Source organism: Cuculus canorus, chromosome 14, assembly GCF_017976375.1.
Source record: "Cuculus canorus isolate bCucCan1 chromosome 14, bCucCan1.pri, whole genome shotgun sequence".
Taxonomy (NCBI): Eukaryota; Metazoa; Chordata; class Aves; order Cuculiformes; family Cuculidae; genus Cuculus; species Cuculus canorus.
In genome coordinates, this window is record NC_071414.1 from 1359756 (window position 1) to 1383976 (window position 24221).

Consider the following 24221-nt stretch of genomic DNA (forward strand, 5'->3'; position numbering starts at 1 on the left):
CACATCTCTCAGAATATGCTGGCAGAGCTGTTTTGTAGCTGAAACAATAATACACAGCATGTAAGATTGTTTTCTTACACTGAGATTGCTAATCTCTATTTAAATTGAATTTAAATGCCAGCATGGACTGAAACTCTAGACTGTGCTGGGAGTCACCTCTGCACCCACCCCCTGCTTTGTGTCCTAATGCTGGAGCAGGGCGGGGTAGAGGTCTTCCACATGCATGGGCTGTAATTTCACCTTTTCGTGTTACTGACTTTAAATCCAAGCAATGGATTAAAGCCACAGGCTCCTTGGTGGGGACAAGTTTTCATCTGGTTCCTCCCTCCTGTTTCAGAGTCATTAGTGCAGAACAGGTCAGGCAGATGGAGGGCAGAGAGTGAAAATGATTTGATTTTATTTCTTTAAGACTCCAAATTGACATAGGCGATAGAGATGGTAGGGATTGTTTGGGAAACTCATAGTTAAAATGGATCAACGCTGTTCTGACTGACTCATTTCCCTGTCTTTCAGTTCAGTATTTGTCATTTTCTCATGCTGATGATGGATTTCGATTTGATTTCTTTGTCGTGGGTTTGGTTGTCGTTTTGTTTCTGGGTTTCAAAAAAAGATTAAATGGACATTTTAATCCCAAAAAGGCTTAGGGATGATCAGTGAAGCCAGAATGTCCTCAGAGCTCCTCCAAATGACAGAGAGAGGGTTTTTCAGTGCACACTGTTCGCATTTGATGTTTTGGAATCAGTGCAGAATGTCAGACTCTTTATAGCAGTGAATATTCATTAAGCCTGCCAGAGGCAGAATCTGCAGTCAGTACAGCATCAGCGGAGGAGGCAGGGAAGGGGGAAATCAGTTTAATGACTAGCTTTCTCTGCAATTCGCTTCCTGCTTATTGCCTGAGCTCAGTTTTAAATAAATTCATTTAATTAATGTATTTTGCTCCTCTGACCTGCGGACAGAAGGGTCTGCAATTAATGCTGTGGGATTCCTTGTTTCACAGTGGCTTTTGTTGGCACATTCTGGTCTCAAGAAAAAAATGCATTGAAAAATATTTCCTTTAAACTTAATATATGATTTGATTGAAAGCTTTTATCTAAATCATCTCCTGAGTGTGTGAGGCACCAAATTTTTAAAGACAGGGACAAAGTTGTGAGTGGGGAGGAGTGGAACAGAATGAAAGCAAGCTGCTGTCTTGGCTGAGTATGTCACACAGTCCAAAATGTCTCTGCAGGGAGGCAGAGATGCACAGAAATGCTTTCCTCTTCTCCCCTTGAGCAGGGGCACATCTGTTCTAACAAGAGTTAGCCTTCTTCTGACAAAGGTTCTTTAAGAAAGAAGCAGAGGCAGAGGAGGTAGAGAGGATGTACATGACACTGAATATATGGCCAGCTCACATTATTGGAAGTGAGCACCACCTGCTCCCAGTAAACACCAGATTGGAGCTGTGGGGCTATGCAGGGACAGGGAAAAAAACACATGCCCCCCCAAAAGAGAAAATGTCAGTGAGACAGAAACTGCAGGCTTTGCCCAGACCTGCTGGGATATTAATTTGTTGGCTGTGTGATGGCATGTTTGGTAAACAGGCATTTTGCCCCAAATTTAGAAGACATCTCGATTTCAAACTGTTTGTACCCATCACTCAGCATTTTGACTTTGTTCTGCTTACATATCAGCTGGGATGGTTTTACAAGGTGGTGAAAGCCAACCCTTCAGTTGAGTGAATTTGCAAATGCTGCATCTGAAAAGACAGCGCTATAAATTGCACTGACAGACCAGTACTGGGGAGCAGAGAATCACTCAAGACCGAAACTATACTGGTGTTACTGCTGTCAGGACAAAAATGTGGCATTTTAAAGGGTGGAAATGGTGCAATCTTCATAGAATCATACAATCATTAAGCTTGGAAAAGACCTCTAAGACCACCAAGTCCACTCATCAGCTCAACAATACCATGCCTACTACACCAAGTCCTCAAGTGCCACAGCCACATAGTTTTTGAACCACTCCAGGGATGGAGACTCTACCACTGCCCTGGGCAGCGTCTGCCAGTGCTTCACCACTCTTTAAGTAAAGAAATTTTCCCTAATATCAAATCTAAACCTCTCATGACACAACTTGAGGCCATTTCCTCTCATCCTGGCGCTTGTTATTGGAGAAGAGACCAGCACCCACCTCACCACAACCTCCTTTCAGGAGCTGCAGAGAGCGATGTGGTCTCCCCTCAGCCTCCACTTCTTCAGACTAAACAGCCCCAGGTCCCTCAGCCACTCCCAGAACCCCTGGGCTCCAGACCCTTCCCCAGCTCCGTTCCTTTCTCTGGGTGTGCTCCAGCATCTCAATGTCCTTCTTGTGCTGAGGGACCTTAACAACATGGCTGAGCTTTCTGCAGTATTTCTGAACAGAAAATGCCAGTGCCTGCCTAAATGAAAATCCTGTGAAGGGATTAGGGCTGAGAAAGTGGCCTCATCTTGCAAGTAGTTGCACTGGAATCCTGTGACTGTCACCGTTAAAGAGATTAGTTTCAAACTTCTATTTTTTTGAAAAAATACTCTGGCATGGTCTTCAACATTCCCCAAGCCAGGATGCTGCTCGGCTTGCTCCTGAGGGTGGAAGTCAGTTCCTTTTCCACTGTCTACCCAAAAGTTTGCTGTCTGGCTTAAATTGGCCCTCTGGGCTATGCCTGCAGATAAAGAAGCACGGGTAGTAGAGCAGCAGCAGAGAGACAAGAGGAACAAAGAGAATTCAGTGCTGCTGAAAACAGGCTTGTAAGCTCAGCGGGTTGAACTGCCTTCTGAGCATGCCTGTCTCTCTTTATAGACTGCAGCAAGAACTAAATTAGACAGTTTATGTTGGATGCTTACTTTTTGGTTCCTGAATTTAGAAAAGGGATCATAGAATCATAGAACACTTTGGGTTGGAAGGGACCTTAAAACCTATCCAGTTCCAACTCCCCCGCTGTTCCCAGGGACACCTCCCGCTGGATCAGGTTGCTCCAAGCCCCATCCAACCTGGCCTTGAACATCACCAGGGATGGGGCAGCCACCACTGCTCTGGGCAATTTGTGCCTTTGCCTCTGTACCTTCAGGGCGAAAAAGAGCTCAGCTGCAACCTGCTTCTTTTCTGGGAGCTTGGAGCCAATGAAATCCACTTGACATGTTCTATCTGATGGTGGGTAGGAAATCCAGTGGAAGGAGGGTGGAACTGGATGGGCTTTAAGGTCCCTTTCAACCCAAACCATTCTATGATTCTATGCTTTTCGAGTCCTGTGAGAGGCAGAGGGCTGCAGCATATGAATGTAAATGACTCTGGAAGAGAAAAAAAGTATCTTGGCATAGTACCGTACTGCTTCAAGCTTTTGGAGAGATTTTAGGATGGGGAGGGGAGAGGTTGTATGTAAATCTGACCCTGCATTTCAGAGAACAGTCAGTGGACAGAAAAAGATGTTTTTTTGAAAGACAGGCTAGAAGTCCTTTCCTCCTCGACTGCAAAGCCTCTGTTGCTCTGGGTTCCATTTAAAGTCCACTGAGACACTTGTATTTCGGAGAGTGCAGGAGGAAATGGAAGGGGTGAAAAGTTCGTCTCCCATTTTAGCATGCAGACAGAGGCAAAGAAGCAGGTGCAGCCTAGATTTTGGGTTCTGCTGCATGTGTGCATTAAAAATAAATCATTTGCTCATTGAACATGAAAGCTGTGGTATTCCTTGAGAATAAAGCAAAGGGGCAGTCTCCAAAGTAATTTTTGGTGTTACACCAGGACATGGCCAGACTCTGAACTTTCATGTAAGACCATTTTTTTTGCTCTGGCAAAACTCATTTTTGCTCTGGCAAAACTCTGTGTAGCTGTAGGAAGAAGAAAAGGTTAATGTTTTAAATTAATTGGTATATATATAGCTGACAGATTTCCTTTATGTCTTTATGTCCTTTTATGATCTTTGCTTTAGTTCTGGAGTTCTTGGCACAGGAAGGACATGGAGCTGTTAGAGCAAGTCCAGAGGAGGCCACAAAGATGATCCGAGGGCTGGAGCACCTCCCATATGAGGACAGGCTGAGAGAGTTAGGGTTGTTCCACTTGGAGAAGAGAAGGTTGGGGGGGTAACTCAGAGCAGCTTCCAGTACTGAAAGGGGCTCCAGGAAAGCTGGAGTGCGGCTCTTGATCAGGGAGAGCAGGGACAGGATGAGAGAGATTGAGATGAGATCTTAGGAGGAAATGTTTTTCTGTGAGAGTGGAAGGCCCTCGCCTGGGTTTCCCAGAGCAGTGGTGGCTGCCCCATCCCTGGAGGGGTTGAAGGCCAGGTTGGATGGGGCTTGGAGCAATCTGATCCAGTGGGAGGTGTCCCTGCCCATGGCAGGGGCATTGGACCCGGAGGTTCTTTCCAACCCAAAGCATTCTATGAATCAATGATTCTGTGATTCTATGTCCTGCTTTAACCTGGCAGGCAGCCATACATCATGCAGCTGCTCTCTTGTTCTCTCCCCCAACCCCTGCAGTGAGATAGAAGGAGGAATAAAGTAGAATTCATGGGCTGAGATAAAAACAGTTTAATAGGACAAAAAAGGAGGAAAGAATAAAGATAATAACAGAATATAATAGCAGAATATACCAAACAAGTGATGTGCAATGAATTGTTCACTGTGCAAGGACCAATACCCAGCCTGTCCCTGAGCAGCAATCCCCAAGCACTGAAGTTTGACCCCCACCCAAATTTCCATTTAGGTACCAAGCATGGTGTTACATGGTATGGAATATCTCTTTGGCCAGAGCTTGGGTCAGCTGCCAGGCTGTGCTCCCTCCCAGCTCCTTGTGCACGAGTGCACCAGCAGAGCATGGGAAACTGAAAAAAAATCTTGAATTTCTTAACAACAACAGAAAACATTGGTGCATTATTTACATTTTTATCATACTGACTCTAAATCACAGTGGTCGCTGGGAAGAAAATTAACTTTATCCCAGCCGAGCATACACATTACCTGGCAACAACTGTTGTCATAGAACGATTTGGGTCAGAAGGGACCTTAAAGCCCATCCAGTTCCACACTTTGGCACAGGCAGGGATGCCTCCCACTGGATCAGGTTGCTGAAAGTCCCATCAAACCTGGCCTTGAAAACATCCAGGGATAGGACCTCTTGACTTCTCTGGACAACCTGGTCCAGTGTGTAACGTTATTAATGTTATTCTCCTACTAAATCCAAAACACAACAACTACTGTTGTGTTTTAACTCTATCCCAGCCTAAGCCAGGACACTTTATTTAGATCTTCATCTGAGTTTAATAAACAAATTTAAAGCAGTAAAACCCAGAAAATATGCAAGAGAAGTACAGCTAATCCTGTTAAATGCAAAATAGCATCTAAGTGGAGAGCTTTTGTTGTTAAATTCTTGCTGATATGAAACAGAAGTCATATTTAAGGAAGCTTTGGAAACTGGGTAGTAAGTGACTTTTATCCTTGATCTGAAATGCCTCAGTATACGACATTGTTTGTAAAGCTGTACTGTGACCTTCCAGCCTGCCAATACAGATCAACACACATGTTATCAGGTAAATCACAGAGAAGGGAGATTTCCCGAGGCTGCTGTAGAAGCCCCACTCATAGGAAATGATGGCTCTTAACTCATATTCTGTCTGTCTTTTTGTATGTGAGCTCTCCACTCAGCTGTAAGGATAATCAGTTCACTTTGACTTAGTGCATATTAAGGAGTGTAAAAATACTTAATTTGTATGAACAACAAACATAGTAGGGGATGGGAAAAAAAAAACCCACACCACACAGGAATTGAAGCAAACCACCTTACGTCTTAAGTTTGACAGAATCCTGGTTCCAGGGTAGCTATGATGGGTTTGTTGTGCTGGGATACATAATGTCATATGCCTTTATGGTAAACGTGACTGACTTCATCTGGCAAGTGGATTTGTCTGGGCAAAACCAGATTAAAGGGTCACTATCCCGGTCTGAATTAGATTTCAATAATGCAGATATGCACATACACGCTGTTAGACTGGCAAGAGTTTTCATGCAAGGAAAAAGGGATACTGTGCCTTAAGGACACCTCCTGTTCTTGTACATTGTTGGATTTGTGTGGTAAAATGGATAATATAAGATCACTGAGGGCAGATTTAGATAAGATTTTAGGAAGAAATTTTTTACTCTCGGGCTTGTGAGGCACTGACCCAGGTTGCCCAGGTCAGTGGTGGCTGCCCCATCCCTGGAGGTGTTCAAGGCCAGGTTGAATGGGACTTGGAGCAATCTGATTCAGAAGGGGTGGGACTGGGTGGTCTTTGAGGTCCCTTCCAACCCAAACTGTTCTGTGATTCTTTAATATGCTCACCTCAAAGTCGCATTACCACACACCATGTTGTTTTGGCTGTGCTGTGTTGGCACTGCAGTCCTTACAGTGTTGTAACCCTGTACACTTCAAAGCAGTTTTTGAACTATTCACTGCTACAAGGTTCTCCCCAGCCAGAGCAAGGTTGATTCAGAAATTATTTGAGGTCACCTTCAGCTGTTTTTTTTCCTGTCAGGAACAGGAAAAGAGCATTGGGTCTGGGCCAATGTTGTTTCGAATGAATGGTGTATAGGGTAGTTGGGAAGGAGAAAATATTTATTTGTCAAATAGGGCTTAATTTATTATGTCCAAAATGAAAGCTCACATTTTTATATTGCTGGAGAAAGATGATTAATAATTTGGAAAAAGGCCAAGACACACAACATTTACCTTTGCAAGTTATCATTTCAAAGAAACAAAAGCAATATGAAATGTACCTGACCTAAATACTTTATGAGAAATGAAAGCTTGTTCCTATTAATGCATTCAGGATGAAAGGACTCACTCAGACTCTTAATAGCAGCAAACTTGAAAAATCTGAAGTTGATAGTTAAGACTGCAGGAAGTTTGCAGAAAAGCTACAACTGATGAAACAGGAACTTCCACAATAATAATAACTTCTAACAAGAAGTTACACCTCTATAAAGAACATTTTGAATCCTGGGTTCAGTTTTGTGTCACTACAAGAAATACCTTGAGATGCTGGAGCACGTCCAGAGAAGGGCAACAAGGCTGGTGAAGGATCTGGAGCTATGGGGATTATGGAAGTGGCTGGAGGACCTGAGGCTGTTTAGCCTGGAGAAGAGGAAGCTGAGGGGAGACCTCATCACTCTCTGCAGCTTCCAGAAAGGAGGTTGTAGTGAGGTTGGTGCTGGTCTCTTCTCCCAAGTAACTAGTGATAGGACAAAAGGAAATGGTCTCAAGTTGTGCTGGGGAGGTTTAGATTGAATATTAGGGAAAATTTCTTTACTTAAAGAGTGGTGACTCACTGGCAGAGGCTGCCCAGGGTAGTGGTAGAATCTCCTCCCCTGGAGGGGTTAAAAAAAACGTGTGGCTGTGGCATTTGGGGACATGGTTTAGTGGGCACGGTGGGGTTGGGCTGATGGTTGGACTGAAGAAACTTAGAAATCTTTTCCAACTTTATTGATTCCATAATTCTATGATATTTGAGACTAGAGATGTTAAGGCCACTAAAACAACTTCTGCAGTTCCTGGAAAGAACATAAACTCTTCATCATCTTTAAATATAGTCTTAGGAGAAAAAGGAGCACACAGGCTCTTCTAATTCTTGGTTAAAGAGCACATCATAAAAGCAGCCATATCACCTCCTTCACAAAAATTCTGTGTTCCAAACCTGTTATACAGATGGTCTCAGAGACATTTCTGATGTGTCATGTACAGAAGTTTTTTTGGTTCTGTGACATGGATGCACTGCGTAAGTGAGAGAAACCTTAAAAGGAATCATGCTTTCTGGGTGTTTATTCTGCTGCCTGGCAGGAGACAGATTTTCAAGCAGCAAAATGTGCTCTTCAGCTTTTGAACCAGAAGAGCCTTAAGTCATGCATTTGATTTCATTAAATGGAAAATCGTACAAACTACATTACCAAAGATGAAGAATCATGAAAGAATGAGTACAGGAGATGCTGTTCACATCAGGAAATGGCTGCTAAAGCAAATGCAGTATTCTTCATTCTACAGTGGTACAGAGCAGTCAGTAGTTGAGGTTAATTGAATATCATCTTCTGGTCTGGCAAAACATTGGTGTCTAGATTGTCTGCTTTGCTTGTTTTTCCTGCTTCCTTTCATCAGTGAGACACCTTGGACTCCTGTTCCTTCTCCTTTCTGTGCTCTTGCCTCCTTTTCCAAAGGATACGGAGTCCCATTCAGCTGGTTTTCCAACCCTTCCTTGTAGCAATGCAGATCCCAGCTCCTTCTTTCCCCAAACGTCTTTACCCGTTCAACTGGGCAGCTCTGTTGCAGAACACAGTGATGCTAAGAGTGAAATCAGTCACGTGGGCATTGGTGATGTGGTATTGCAAGAGTGTGTGTGTGGCTACGAGTGTTACAAATGTGATAGGTCCTGTGGGGGACAGCACATTTAGAGCATAGAAAAGTATATTTTCATCAGATTCTAAGGCTTTAGCATTGATGCATAAGCACGGAGCTTTCCCCTGATCACAATCCCTTGAACACTTAAAGTTATATGGTAGAATGAGGAGCCACAGAGATGATCTAAGGACTGGAGCATCTCTCATCTGAGGACAGGCTGGAAGAGTTGGGGTTGTTCAGCCTGGAGAAGAGAAGGCTGCAGGGAGACCTTAGAGCCGCGTCCAGTGCTGAAAGGGGCTATAGGAAAGCTAGGGAGGGCTCTGGATCAGGGAGTGCAGGGACAGGATCAGGGGGAACCGTTTTAAGCTGAAAGAAGGTAGATTTATATGAGATCTTAGGAAGAAATGTTTTGCTGTGAAGGGTGGGGAGGCCCTGACCCAGGTTGCCCAGAACAGTGGTGGCTGCCCCATCCCTGGAGGTGTTCAAGGCCAGGCTGATCACCCTGATCCAGTGGGAGATGTCCCTGCCCATGGCTGGATCTGGATGATCTTTAAGGTTCCTTCCAATCCAAACTGTACTATGATTCTGTGATTCTATGAGTCTATGGATCTGCTGTTCCAATTCAAAATTGGGAGTTAAGTTAATTACAAAGACTTTTTAAACTTTAAGAAAAAAGAAAGCAGCGAGATTTTGGGACTTTCTCTCACAGAAGAACCTGATTTGTGTTGCATTTCATTATTCTATAAATTGTCCTTTTCAGGACAGCATACACAAACGTTTTAGTCTGATTAGCTCAACCTTGGTAAAATCGTGGAACTAAAATAAAAACTGGCTTCGTACTGCAAGCCTGAAGTTGGAAACAGAACTGCACCTTATATTGACCCATATAAAATATTGTGATCTACCATTCTACCACAGCAATTCAAAGAACCAAGAGTCAGTCACCACTCTGGTGTTTTTCATCCTTTATGATGTGATATTACAATGGAAAAAAGAAACGTAACAGTGAGGAGTTTCCCAGTTTGGAAACTCCCTGCAGTATTATTTACTTCTAGACCATTCTTGACAGCTTCCCACGAATTTGGCACCAGCCTTTTCTAGTTCTCCTTGTAAGTTCATAGTTTAGAAAAACTTGATGCCTCTCATACAAAAGTCACCCCCTTCCTGGCAGATGGGAGCAGGTTGTTAGAGCCTCTCCGTGAAGAAGACTATGGATATTTCTGGGCTTAGATTCTGCACTCTGATTGAAGGGGTCCTGTGGTGTCTCTACCATTCATTCATGCCTGTTTCTTCTCTAGGACTGTGTGTGCTGATTGGTCACATTGCATACATATGTGCATACACACATACATGCTAGTTGTTTTTTCCTCTCTGGGATACACCAACTCATTCCCTCCACTAGGAATCCTGGACACAGCTGACAGGCTGTTTTACTAAGATATCCACCATGGATGTGCGTACTGCCAATGCTGGTGTCCCCTGCCCTGGGTGCTGCTCTAATCCTCTCCCAAAAGACTTGACTCCCTTGTGCGACGTCCATTTGTGTTTCATGCTATAAAACACTACCATAGGCGGCATCACAGCAATCTCTTAGTCCAAGCACTTCAAACTCAAACACAGAGAACAACTGTATTCCAACAACAAGCCATCCAGCAGTATGTGGAGTGGGTCTGTGCATATTGCCATTAAGCAGCCTGAACAAGAACCAGTCAATAACACTGAAATGAGCAGCCAGGCAATCAAGAGTCAGTGTCAAGCCAGGCTAAAGCCATAGCTTTCCAATAGGAAGCTGATACTCACCGAGTGCATGTATTTAAGGATGCTTTAAGCTTTTCTTGCTGTTTTGACTTTTTCAGAACCTGAGGCGGGAGAGGTGTCCCCCCCAGTGGGAGCTGGTGTGAACAGCAACAGCTGGACCTTTAGATTTGGACCGGGCAATCCCAAACAAGGTGGTCCTGGTGAGTTGCCAGACAAATTCATTATCCCAGGATCTCCTGCAATCATCTCCATCCGGCAGGAGCCACCAAACAGCCAAATTGACAAAAGTGACTTCATAACCTTTGGCAAGAAGGAAGAGACCAAGAAAAAGAAGAAAAAGAAGAAGGGAAACAAGACTCAGGAGAAAAAAGAAAAGGGCAACAGCACCACTGAGAACAGTGACCAGTGAGGGGTTTATACTGTAAGAACCCACTTAGCCAGTTTTTGTAATCATGGCAGATTTCTCCTATGTAGCAACTCCCAACTTCTTCCTACTGTTCACAGATTTCCTGTATGTACAGACTTGAGAAAATCAGCAGGAAATTCACGGTGTCAGTCTAAATTGCTTAACAGGTTTTGTCTTAAAAGCTTTATTATTAAGTCTGGTGTTAACTCTTTTTCTCCACTCTGGCTTGTTTTCAGAATCTAAAAAGCAGACACAAGTTTCCTTTCTCCTACGCCGAAAAGGAGACTCTTCACAGTACAGCCAGTGAGAGGTTGGACTCTGCACTGTGGTTCCTGTGCTCCTGTCTTGATGACACTTACAGGACAGGTTTAAAAGTTTTAATCTTGTGCACCCTCTATCACATTGGAAATATTTGTGTGCAGATGTCAGCTAGGCGATATGAGATCAGATTAGAAAATGCAAGAAGAGCTGGTAAATACGCAACAGAGGAAACACCTCATGAATATAAGTGTTCAAAGATGTTCAGGCTGGGAAGGAAATGTCTGATAGGAAATGACCAGACTTTTCCAATTTTGAGAAGTCACTGTGTGGAAATACTGAGTCCTATACATGACGTATTGTACACACATCTGCAAACAAACCCTCACATTTACAGCTCTTTAAAGATATCATAAATTTTGTCTTTTACCAAGCAAGCCATCGGGAAAATTGTTCCTTCAAGCCCTTCATTCCCCTGGCAAAGCCAGCCCTGCGAGTGCAGGATGGGCTGGGCTGACATCCCAGGAATGTAACTGTGATGTTCTGTGTCCCTGTTTCCACTCAAACATTATTTTGCACATTATGTCTCTGAAAAAGGTCAGAGTTTTTCCACGACACTTATGCAAACGAGAGAAAAAAAGAAATGTTAACTATGCTATTTGTTATTTAAAATATTTATTTATAAAGAAATATAGCTGTAAATGTTAAAGAAATATGAAGCCCTTTAACCCAAACAGAAGTCAATCTAGAGCCATTATAAATTACAATTGCTGCTATTAAAGTGCTTTAGAAGAATTGCCTGAAACATCTATATTATATCAGCCACTTGCCAATAACAGCTTTATTCTGTCGGGTGAATCGGGGGGCTGCCTCTTGCATGTAGTAATAAATACAAGAATATCTTCTTCTCATTTTTTTTTTCTTGGCATTAATCTGCACTTTGAATCCACCTTTGCAAATAAACTGTCCTGCTATGAAGAAGCAGAAGCAAACTTCTCACACACATGGATTTACTAACCCGCTAGCTGTGTGCAATACCTTGATGTTACCTCCCGCACACCCTGTTCTCATTTTAGTTTGACTTTTCTATGAGATTATGAATTCCCAACCCTACTAACACTCCTTATGTAAAATTCAAGTACTGTATGTATACTGTATGCTCTTATAATATAATATTTATTCTGTGCTTGTGTATGTGAATGTCAATGCAACTATTATTAGAGTGGACTTCAAGCTTTACCGTTGAATGTAAATTCATTCTTTCTTTTTTTGTACACTTGTGGAAAAGTGGAGTAGTGTTAATTTTTTAAGCCACTGTTGATTATGAGTTTTTTGTGTATGAAACACAAGTAAAATATCTTTCTTAAACCAAACCATGCATGTATTTGGGATTTATTGGTAAGAATCTGTGATGCTAAAGCTCTGTGAAGTACTAAACCTAAGGGTATAGATGGAGTATTGAATGTGGTTGAGAATGTTACTATAAAACCAATACATGTATTTTTAAATAGGATACAGCTGACGAGGGAATTCCAAGGAGTTTTTTACATTATTGTACATTCACAGAATAAAGCTTAAGTGTTGCATTAATTGGAACTGTGTAAGAAACTACGTAGCTCTAAAATTTCTAACTGGCCCTTTAATCTAGGATCAAAGAGAACAACTGGGTTTCTTGAGATGTGTTTTAAGTTTCCAAACTGCTGACAGTTCAGAATAGGACAATTCCTATTCATTTTTAAGACCTGCAGCAAGTCTTAAAACATCACTAAAGGGAAAGCTCTAATAAAAGAATTTCTATCTCAAAGCACGAACCACCAATGGCCTCATATGGTCTGTTCAGAGGCTGCTTTGGCTACCAGGCTTGTTTCACTGGCAATGAAAAAGGTGCTACTTTTTTTATGTGAGTACATTTAGACTTTTTTTTCATTTGGTGACTGATCCAACAGTTCCCAATATGTTCCTAAGCTGGAGTCACTGTGGTAACTGAAACACACAGAAGGATGCTGTTGGTTTGTACTCATAAAGTAGCTCTCCCCAGTGCCCTTGGCAAAAAATCAGCACAGAGATTTCATAGAATCAAGGAACGGTTTGGGCTGAAAGGGACCTTAAAGCCCATCCAGTTCCACCCCTACCATGGGCAGGGACACCTCCCACTGGATCAGATTGCTCCAAGCCCCATGTAACCTGGCCTTGAACACCTCCAGGGATGGGGCAGCCACCACTGATCTGGACAACCTTGGCTACTACCTCGCCACCCTCACAGGAAACACATTTCTTCCTAAGAACTCAGCTAAATCTCCGCTCTTTCCTTTCCCCTTCTTCTTCCCTCACTGGATGTGTTTCAAGAACTGCTTCCACAGAAAAAAAACTGTTACACTGTTAATTGCCTTTCTCCCAGGAGAAATGGAGGGGAAGCTCCCTTTCTAGAACAGTGCTTATAGGCACATCATACAGTGACTACAATTTCTATAGGAGACATAATTCATGTGGGCTGGCCAAAAACTTACAGCTGCCCATTCTGGATCTTAACAGTCTCATGGTTCCAATAAATAGCATTTCCTCCAGGAAACTTCATTTTATTAGCTCCCTAATAATGACTCCATGATTCTCCTGCTTTGTGCCATCAAATGCTTTAGTTGAAGCTTTCTATGTTTCTAAAATCACTTGTCCTCAAACAGTAATTGCATTCTTAAAATGTAAAGTTAATTACTGCCTTCCTTCTATGCAACTGGCCTCACTTGTTTCAGTCCAAGTTACAGCCAAGTTTGTGTCAACAACTAGGTAAAATAAACCATGTACAGTCATCCTTCCTTATCCTATTCTCCCCTAGCAGCAGTTTTGTGGCTCTCATGTAAGACAAGTATTAAGGAAAGAGCTGAGCCTTTAGCCTGATTTGAGTCCCAGTGAATGAGTAGGGTCCGCAGTTTTGATGTTATTTAATTGTTTGGAAACTAGTGGCTGTTCCTTGACACAGAGTTGATTTTTAACACATTGCCAGGCTGAGAGCTCCAAACAATGCAATAAATAAATTGTGTATGTGAAGAGTTTACTGTGGTGGCTCATATATATTAATCCCTATATGATGCTCGCAGATGCCTGAGTGTCTGGCTTTGCACAGCACTCACACAACTGGAAATATCAAGAGTGAATCGAATAGCTGTAGCAAAATAAATGCTGTACCACATTTTAATGTCCTTGTGCAGCTTAAACCAGCCTAGTAGAAAACCAATATTGCTAGCTTATGAATTAATTTCCCATTAGCTCTCAGTACAAGGATGCTTTACTTTCTACTCTCCGGAGTTCTTTTTCTTCTCTATGGCCTCCAGCCCTCACTAGAGGATCCAGTGATACTGCTCTGCATTTGCAGATAAGAGAGTGTGTTTGTATATGTGTCTCTGTATCTCTCTGTGTGTGAATGCAAGCATTTATACATATCTATAACGATCTGGGACCTGATTATGCTGTTATACAGAATACTGCAGTACCTACTGTCACATATACTTAGTAAAGCCTGTTATGCAAATCTATCTGATTTTTCAAGCTGATGCCATGACATTACGCATCTACTTCTGGAATTCATGTTGTTCGGGTGCCTTTGTATGGCTTAGAGACCTAACAAGAATTATTCCTCAGCATGAAATACCCCAGAATTTCTTCTGCTGTATGGTGAAAAAAAACATATCTTACACTGCACTGTGGGTTCCCTCTCATATCCGGGGAAGGCTTCCATGCAATCACTCTGACACAGATTTTAACATCAAAAGATGACAGAGACGTGGTGAAGTAAACATCTCTCAGCAGCCACACAGCTTGGCATGTATTAAAAGTTTGCCTGCCAGTGGCTCCCAGAGCTGTGTCACTGCTGTCTGAATAAAGATAGCAAGCAACTCATCCCCATTTAAGATGTGATCCCTAGAGCACATTACAAAACAGGCATTCTAGGCTTGAAAACCAGATTCCAAACCCAGGATCCTAGTTTGGAGGGATTAAGCTGGCCACCATACCAAGCAGAGTAGCCATAAGCCTGTTGTCACTCCAGCCACTCAACTCACGTGTCCCTCAACATAGCGAGCTCTGCTGTGGTGGGGGGGAGTGGGACACATCACGAAGAGAGAGCCCCACGTATGCTGTCAGATGGGAAGTGTTATTCTACAGGCATTGCAATACAGAGCATAGGTCAGGTGCTGGGCACACCTATGGGGCTTTGTGTCAGGTGAAGGGTGAAAGCCCGTGTTACCAGTGTGCCATTCCAGCAGGAATAATATAGAATCATGGAATCATTAAGGTTGGAAAAGGCCTCTGCGTTCATCCAATCCAACCATTAGTTCAAAGCTACCATGCCTACTAGGCCATGTTTTGAAGCACCACATCTACATGTTTTTTGAACCCCTCTCAGGATGGAGACTCCACCACTGCCCTGGGCAGCCAGTTCCAATTCTTCGCCCCTCTTTCCATAAAAAAGTTTTTCCTAATATCCAATCTAAACCTCCTCTGGAGCAACTTGAGGTCATTTCCTCTCTTCCTACCACTTGTTACTTCAGAGAAGAGACCAGCACCCACCTCACTTCAACCTCCTTTCATCTGAATCTCCTGCCAAATGGAGACGATGAAGGGTTGCCTTATGGACTCAGCAGTGAGTATTTCATCAGAGCAGGTGCATCACATCTGATTTCAGGCTTCAGCACTGAGAAGGGGTAATGTTAGAGCTGGCCATGGTCCAGCCTCTTTGGTGATACTTTATGGAAAGTTCAAGTGTCTTGAGCAGCATTGAGGAGAATTGGAATGTCCTTGTCCATTAATTATAGGAATGACGCCACATAAGAAGCTCAACAAGACATAATAGTTATTGCAACACACCAATCACAGCCACTCTAGACTTTCAATCCTGCAGTAGTGTTCTTGTAAGATAAATCTTTCAGCTTTTCTAGGACTCAAATTCTACTCAGTGCAGCCTCAGGGGGAGAAACATGTAATTCTGAGGAAAACTAGATTGAAAGTGTGTGCAGATGTAACCATGTGCCCTAACGAAGCCCCCAGTGTAACACAGCCCTCCTTTAGGAGGACATCTCTCTTGATGATCTTCCTCACTTCAGTGTTTAAAGAGTCCTACCTGCAGCCTCTCTGCCTGTGAAACAGTTACAAATCAAATCAATTCTGTAGTCTGAGGCTTATGGCTTTTCAGACATCACTGCAGTCAACACCCCCTGGTGTTGTACACTATGAAAGCCATTACTGACTGGTGTCTGCCTCCCTCTTCCTCATCCATGATGCAAACAGGTTCAGTGAGGAGCCAAGACCTCCTTTCCATGGGCTGGCAGAGCAGGCTCAGGCCAGGCCCGAAGCAGCGATTCCAGTCTCAGCTGACAGTAGGGCTTTGTGATGACAGGAGGAAGAGGTTTAACTTTCCTGAATTTGCTCTCAACTTGGAGCATGGGAATTACCTGGGGTGCAGCCTTCACTGCATGTTTGGTAAGGGACAAGCCTGAAACCATGAAATTCTGCTTCACTTCTTAGATGCCCAAAAGGGAATTATGTAACATATAGGTACTAACATTTAAGGTAGTGCTCCATGGAGCTCCTGACAGGGGTTTACCCCATAAAGAGGAGCTGCCTAACCCAAAGGTGTGTAAATTGTGTTAGACCAGCTACCTGTAGACTCAGAAAGTTCTTTATAGGACTCAATTTAAGCTGCCACCAAACATCACAAAAGCTCCCTTGATCATTCCAAAGGCATTTGGAAAGATCTACTTCAGTGCTGTTGCAATAGTAATGCCATCCTGAATATGAGCTGCGTCTTGCCCAGAAGGGTGGCTGTATGGAGAACTTGCAGGCAAAAGTACCTCGCTCTGTTCTGAGGGAGTAAATGGAACAAAAAGGTGAAACCAGTTTTATTTTATCCTCAGGCTCCCTTCACACACATGGGGAGGAAGGCTCAGCTGGACACACAGGGTCAGATTCCAGCCAGCAGCACAAGCAGGGGGGCATTCATTAGCCAGAAAGTAGTGGAAGTCCTATGTGAGTGAATTTTTCCACAACACTGGAAGATACCAGAGATTCAAAATGTGACAGGTCAACCCAGGGAATTAAAAGCACTTATTTTCAGCCCAAGGGAGGGGCTATTCTACCCATAGATCTTGCTAATAGCCCCTTGGGTCAAGCAGGCTTTTACAAATGGACAGCCTGGATCATCTGCAGAGCTGTCAACTATGCTGTTGGGCTGATGGCAGGCACTGCTGTCCTGTGAGCTGTATTGCTCCAGTTGTTTATGACTAAGACAGAATTAAAATTCCTGTTGAGTATCTTTGCTTAGACCCTTATTGTGCGCTGCTGGGATCCCCTTGCGAACCTGCCAAGAGGTGCTGGTCTTCATTAGTATGCACACAGGCAAATGCTAAGGAATCTGGAATTAATAGGATACTGCATTACAATAATGGCAAAGCCTTCACAACCTGATCAATGTCAATGGTGCAGTTCTGCATTGATTAACTCACGCAGTGAAACCCCAACAGCAAGAGCATTTTGTGGCGAAGCACTTGCTGCCACAATGTCTACCAGAATCACATGGCTGTATGAAATAATAAATAGGTCATGGGAAAGCTGCAGGTATTTGTGCACCCCACATGGCATCCTGTGCGATGAACATTTGCAGAGTGGCTGCACACCCTGCAAGGGTAGACTCTAGAGAAGAGTTGTGTTGTCCTAAGTCTTTTCCCTTCCCAACATGGGGAGATACTAAAAACTCTTAACCCCAGAGGCTCTTGTCCATGCTCCCTGACCTCACTCTACAAGGTCACGTGTGTTCCACTGTACATATCTGTATCATTGTAGATGCCAGCGGCGTGGAGCTGGGTATGAATTCCATACCTGCTGTCAATCAATGGTGGGATTATGGTTGCAAAGGGTCAGATGCCCTGATGCTCACCCATTCACAGGGCAAATAGTGATTTTGTTGAGCCTGTTCTGAAAGATCCCAAGGTCTCTTTATACCTGTGCAGCTGGATGAGTTCATGGCTGTTGTTCCTCTCCTCTGATAAGTTGACTCAACCACAAGTCCTATGTCCTCTTTTAATTGCATGAATATTACATCTTCCTGTATTTTCTATACGCTGTCGGAACAAATAGAAGAATTTGGTTGTGAAAACCACACAGCGTCTCCTCCTGCCCTAGCCCAGCTCCCCTAGCTTCTTTCAAAAACTTGTTTTAAAAAGCAGTACTAGTCAAATTCAGCAAGACTGGATTTATGTCCATGTCAAGGCACCTTCAAAATGAAAGGACTGTCCAAATGCTTCCTGTATAAGCCTATCACATTGGCTTCCTTCCTGCTCTTCTACCCCAAGCTCTGTTCCAGGAAACCGAAAAGCAAGTACCTTCCTTCCTGGGAATGTATGGCTTACAGGCTTTTATCCATTTGTAAAGTTGAGCAGCCAAGGGCTGATACAGGCCAAGGCAGCAAACATCCCCAGCATCGATGGACCAGTGTCCAAATCCTTCCCTGGCATGTATGACCAGCACTTATATACCCGGGGCCAATCCTAAAAGAGGTACTGTGCATAAAATGCAAATGGAACTGGTTTGCTGATCAGTCCAAAGCCTTTTGCAATACATAGCTGATTCCTTTATTCAGACACGTGACCTACATTCTTGATCATATAAGATAATAACTTTGGATGTGGTAAAGTCTGTGCCTCGGTTGCTCTCCACCTTCCCTAGTTTATATAATTGTCCTGTGTCTCATTTTCTATGAGGCATTTCTGTTTCTAATATTAAGCGTCATCTGCATGTTTCTCCTTAAATAATTTTATATCTTCTTGTCCATTATTAATTTAGCAGCATTTGGTGAAGAAGAAATCCCCTAAAGATGCAGAGAAGCTCCCAGAGAAACATTTACACTTACTTGCCTCATTTTATTTGTTGTGAGACATTTACAGCTTTATTACATATGATCACTGGTATGTAAAACTAAGGCACACAAATTGATTTTTTTTTTGTTAGCACAGTTTTCTCTATAAATCAGGCCAATGATCCATTAAAAATAGTACTGCATTTATTGGACAAGACCCATTTTTCATAAAACTGTACTTTTATTCTTTATATAGCCAGCAGGTTGAAGGTGGGAATTCTCCCCTCTACTCTGCACTCATGAGACCTCACCTGGAGTCCTCAGCACAGGAAGGACATGGATCTGTGGGACCGAATCCGGAGGAGGCCACAGAGCTTATCCAAGGGCTGAAGCACCTCCTGTACAAGGACAGGCTGAGAGAGTTTGGGTTGTTCAGGCAGGAGAAGAGAAGATTCCAGGGAGACTTTAAAGCAGCTACCAGTCCTGAATGGGGCGACAGGAAAGCTGAGGAGAAGCTCTTCATCAGGGAGGGCAGGGACAGGGTGAGAGGAATGGTTTGCAACTGAAAGAGGGGAGATTGAGATGAGATCTTAGGCAGAAATGTTTTGCTGTGAGGGTGGGGAGGCCCTGGCCCAGGTTGCTCAGTGCAGTTGTGGATGCCCCATCCCTGGAGGTATTCAAGGTGAGGTTGGATGGGGCGTGGAGCAACCTGATCCAGTGGGAGGTGTACCTGCCCATGGCAGGGGGGTGGAACTGGGTGATCTTTAAGGGCCCTTCCAACTCAAACCATTCCCTGATTCTATGATTCTGTGACCATACCAATCCATTTTTCCTGGCACAAATTGCAGGCCCTTTGCCCTATAATTTTCAAGCTTTTGCCATCTGGCCTCTGTCACTGGTCTCTCCCCAGAGTTCCAAGAGCTGTTAAAGTAATCACTGAAGGGACCTGAGAAAATTCTTGTACTGTTCTTGAATGAAGATATCTAACACCTCACCCACCAGTGGCTCCAGGCTCACTTACAGATGCAAAAATGCAAATGAGTGTAAACATTGCTGCACTTTGTTGTATTTTATCTGGTTTGACTGGGTTTTTATTTTTTTGAGATTTATTTTATACTTAAGAGAGTAGAACAACCATTTCAGGTGAAGTTTCCGGGCTAATATTTTAATAATATAACGATCAGTAGAGAAAAATCCATGCACAGTAGAAACCTGTCTAGACACTTTCTCATTTCTTACAGTCGTTTTGGGCAGATATTTACCTACTGATTTCTCATCACCTTTAAGGCTCTAGAAGCTCTCCGCTTCTCAAGGCTTGTTTCTTATCTCATAAATAGTTACCCAAATATTGACAATGGGGGGTACTGAAGCTGAGATTCTAATGCTGTGTTTTACCGAAGCCAAAGAGAAGTGTGGTATTCAATATAATGCTGCTGCCAAAGCCAGTTTAGTGGAGGCAGGGAAATGTCACAGATCTAATTTTCAAGGCCAAGTATATGCTGCTGCAAACTGAGCCCTAAATTCTACTTTCCATATCTCATTCCCCAGTCCCTGGTGCAAGGGACTAGAAATTTTGCAGTGGTTTCATTTTTCATTGCTCACAGAATCAGTACAGTTCTTCTGAACTGCATGCTTTAATATGAAATTATACACATGACACACTTCCTTTTTTCTCAAGAGCCCTGATCACCCTATTCTCAGAAAATACTCTCAAAGAAAGTGTCAAAAACTGTTAGTGAAGAAATGGAACTTCTGACACATGAAAAGATGTGGGAAGGTGTTAGAATCATAGAATCATGGAGTGGTTTGGGTTGGAAGGGACCTTAAAGCTCCTCCAGTTCCACACCCCTACCATGGGCAGGGACACCTCCCACTGGATCAGCTTGCTCTAGCCCCATCCAACCTGGTCTTGAACACCTCCAGAAATGGGGCAGCCAACAATTCCCTGCGCATCCTGGGCCAGAGCCTCACCAATCTCACATAAAATAATTTCTGCCTAAGATCTCGTCTCAACCTCCCCCCTTTCAGCTTAAAACCATTTTCTTCATCTTATCCCTGCACTCCGCCCCTTTCAGTACTGGAAGCTGCTCTATGGTCTCCCTGCAGCCTTGTCTTCTCCAGGCTGAACAACCCCAACTCTCTCAGCCTGTCCCCATACAGGAGGTCCTCCAGCCGTCAGATCATCTCCGTGGCCTCCTCTGGACTCGTTCCAACAGCTCCATGTCCTTCCTGTGCTGAGGACTCCAGAAGTGAAAGCGGGGCTCCAGGTGAGGTGCCGAGATAAGTGGTTGGTAAGGGGACTTTTCTGTAAATGTGAAGATAAATGAAAGAGTTAAGATAACTGATTTTTGATTTCTGCCTGTTTCATTTCACCATTTTCAGCTCTTTGAGATGCGACATTTCACATCTCTCTGGCTGGCTGGTGACTTAGGACAATCCTTTCAAAATGTAGACATGCTGTCAAGATCGTCTTCTGTGTGACATGGACAAGCATGAAATAACAGAAATAAACCAAGAATTTGCTCATGCGGTGGGCTAATGGCACAAGGTCTTTCATCAGCCTTTAGCTTTTAACAGTAATGAAACGCAACATGCCACGATAAAAGCTGGGGGCAAGTTTGCCTTTGCTGTCCTGTTTTGAAAACAGCACATTATTACATACACTGCTTTCCTCTGTCAGCACGAAACATTTTCTGTTCCATTCACATAGATGGGCTTCGTCCTCAAATATGTCCAGTAAGCTCACTGTGATCATATCACTGCTTTTTTTTTCTGCTAATATAAGATTATCATGACTCACTATGACTATGGTGAAGAAAAGGCACCTGTAGATATGGGGCACTATTTCTTTTCCACCTGAGCAATGTCAATAACAAACCGTCTGTTCTTTGCATGGTTCTGCTGTGGGCAACAACCACACCAGGTCCTACAAAGACTGCTTGAGCAGCTGCACAGACATATTGCTGTTAGAGAAAAAGTCCAGAACTGGCAACTGAAGGTAGGTAGTGAAGGGTCTGAAGTACAAGTCTTATGAGGGAACCAGGATTGTTTAGCCTGGAGAAGGGTAGGCTGAGAGTTGACCTTATTGGTCTCTACAACTACCTCAAAAGAGGTTGTAGCAAGGTGGGTGCTGGTCTCTTCTCCCAAGCAACTAGCAACAGGATGAGAGGAAATGGCCTCAATTTGTGCCAGGGGTTGTTTAGATTGGATATTAGGGAAAATTTCTTTACTTAAAGAGTGGTAAAGCACTGGCAGAGACTGCCCAGGGCAGTGGTGGAGTCTCCACCCCTGGAGAGGTTCAAAAAAGCATGTGGATGTGAAATTTCAAAACACGGTCTAGCAGGCATAGTTGTGTTGAGATGATGGTTGGACTGGATGAACTTAGAGGTCTTTTCCAACCTTAATGATTCTATGAATCTATGGAAATATCTAGTGGTGCCTCTGAGCATGCACTGACAGGGTGTGTTTTGTGGGAGATCTCGTTCTGAAAAATTAAATGTAGTTTTATACACATTTAATGACTATTGGTTTGGTCCAAAGCAGATGATCTTAAATTCAAATACCATTGGGAGTAAAAAAATTGCTTGCCTGGGCTTACAGTTGTGATTCAGGTTAGAAACATTATGTATTGTTATTTACTAACCTAGTTTCTTCATTTTGTGACTTCAAAATCCAATCTTTTAATGCTTTATCTCATGCATTCCTCACTTACGTAATTTTTAAAAGATAATACATTATTTTAGAAATACTTTGTCGTTTAATGGGCAGCTGAGCTTCTTTTAATACACAGCTTAATATATTTCAGACTAGGCAAGAAAGTTATTCCATATCAAAACCCTGCAGCCAGAGGAAGTGGAAAAAATGTTTTTAGCAAAAATGTAAAAGACTAAATCGGTCACAAAAAAAAGAGAGAACACCTACTGAATAGTGTTTGGGGGTTCTGTGTCTTACCCGCCTAATAGCTCAAATTTTATTACTTCTGTGTAGGAGAGCAAATTTTTGGCTACGGACTTGAAGTTCCTTTGTTAGATTTTTGAATCCTGGCAGAATGATTTTTCAAGCCTGTGAAGGTCATAGAAACATTAATGTTGGAAAGGACCTCTAAGATCATGAAGTCCAATTACTTCTAAACCTTAAAAACTGAAAGATAAGTGAATAGGTAAGAGATCCTCTTATGAGAAAGACCACCTTGGCCACAAAATCCTTATTTGTAGTTCCATTAGTGGGAGGTTGAACTTCAAACATCGATATCCTCCAAAACAGGCAAAGATTTGCTCACTGTACTTTAAACCACGAACACCTGTTAAGTTTAAAGGATTGGATTTGTGGTGGAACTCTTGATGGTTTAATAGGCTTTCCTTTTCTGCCTGTAATCTAAACCGTTGCTCAGATGAAAACAATAGGAGGCAGGGGTCATTTAAACGACTAATAAGCATTACCCAGTGATGGTAATTACAAAACCTAATGGGCAATTAGCACCGCAGTGTCTGCACCTCATCGGAGCCTGCTCCCATCAACACTATGAGCTTGAACAGTGACCGTGGGGAGTCTCACTCAGTGGAAAAAAGATTTTTACAACTGCAAAAGTATTTGAGGTTCCCTGCTTGCATTGAAGGAGATGCTCTGTCTGTTGCTAGGAGAGCTTTTTTTTTTTTCTGTTCTTTTTTCTGTCTTTTTTCAAAACTCACTTTTACCAGAGATGACTCTTCCTGTTAGAGCTGATGTGTGCTGTCAGCTGTGGATCCTTTGAGGAAATCAATGTGCCTGTAATGCTGCCTCTTTATCTGCTCTGCTACAAGGTTAAACTCCTAACTTAATTGTTAAGTTTTGGGATGGTGGGGGTTGCTGTAGCATTAAATATTAGGAAAATGCTTAAATCATAGAATGCTTTGGGTTGGAAGGGACCTTAAAGCCCGTCCAGTTCCACCCCCCTGCCATGGGCAGGGACCCCTTCCACTGGATCCAGTTGCTCAAAGCCATATCCAGCCTGGCCTGGAATATCTTCCTTCCTCTTCCACTCTTTTTCTAGTAAATAAATGAGTCACGTTAATTTGTTTTCTCCTTTCATAAGATACAAGTGTTTATAAACATTTATGTTTTGAAATCACTGCCTGGAGCCGGAAGAAAATAAGTGTTAACCCATGATAATTAACTCTCAAGTTATTATTCCAGACAGACATTGTCAGAGAAGGACATGATTTCAGGAGGTATTTGGACTGTATCGCTCTCCTGAGCATCAGCCACTCTCTGACCTTACCTTGCATGCTCAGTCCCAACCAGGCTGCACATTTCATGCTGTGAGACAGTGAGGAAGCTGCAGGTGTTTCCCTCTCTTTGCTCTTCATTTTTGGCAAGTACCAACTCTTGACTGCAACAAGGAAGAAGTATTTTTGCATTTGAAGCCCATATTTTGTCCAGGGGAAAAAAGATGGAATTTAAAAGAGGGAAGTGCTTTCACCTAAATTTAAAGAATCTTAGATTTAAAGAAACTAAACTGTTCAATTTTACTTATTCTGCTTAAATCTGGTAGCAATATTGCAGAGAAAACACATCAGATCAAAAAGCCCCTGGGCTGGGAGAGTAACTACAGAG

At 43.0% G+C, this 24221-nt stretch overlaps 1 protein-coding gene across 4 annotated transcripts in view; it reads left to right on the top strand.

Moving 5' to 3' along the window:
* The window catches only part of LOC104065539 (protocadherin alpha-C2-like), an 87463-nt gene extending 73112 nt beyond the window's left edge, over positions 1-14351 (top strand). The window contains exons 4-5 of one of the 4 annotated variants that reach the window (XM_054080033.1): positions 10224-10325; positions 10768-14329. In XM_054080033.1, coding sequence (XP_053936008.1) covers positions 10224-10325; positions 10768-10838 — 173 coding nt within the window. In that variant the 3' untranslated portion in view covers positions 10839-14329. Of the gene's footprint in view, positions 1-10223 lie in introns of all 4 variants that reach the window. The other 3 variants (XM_054080034.1, XM_054080035.1, XM_009568026.2) reach the window with 3 other exon arrangements.
* Positions 14352-24221: the final 9870 nt, after the last annotated feature.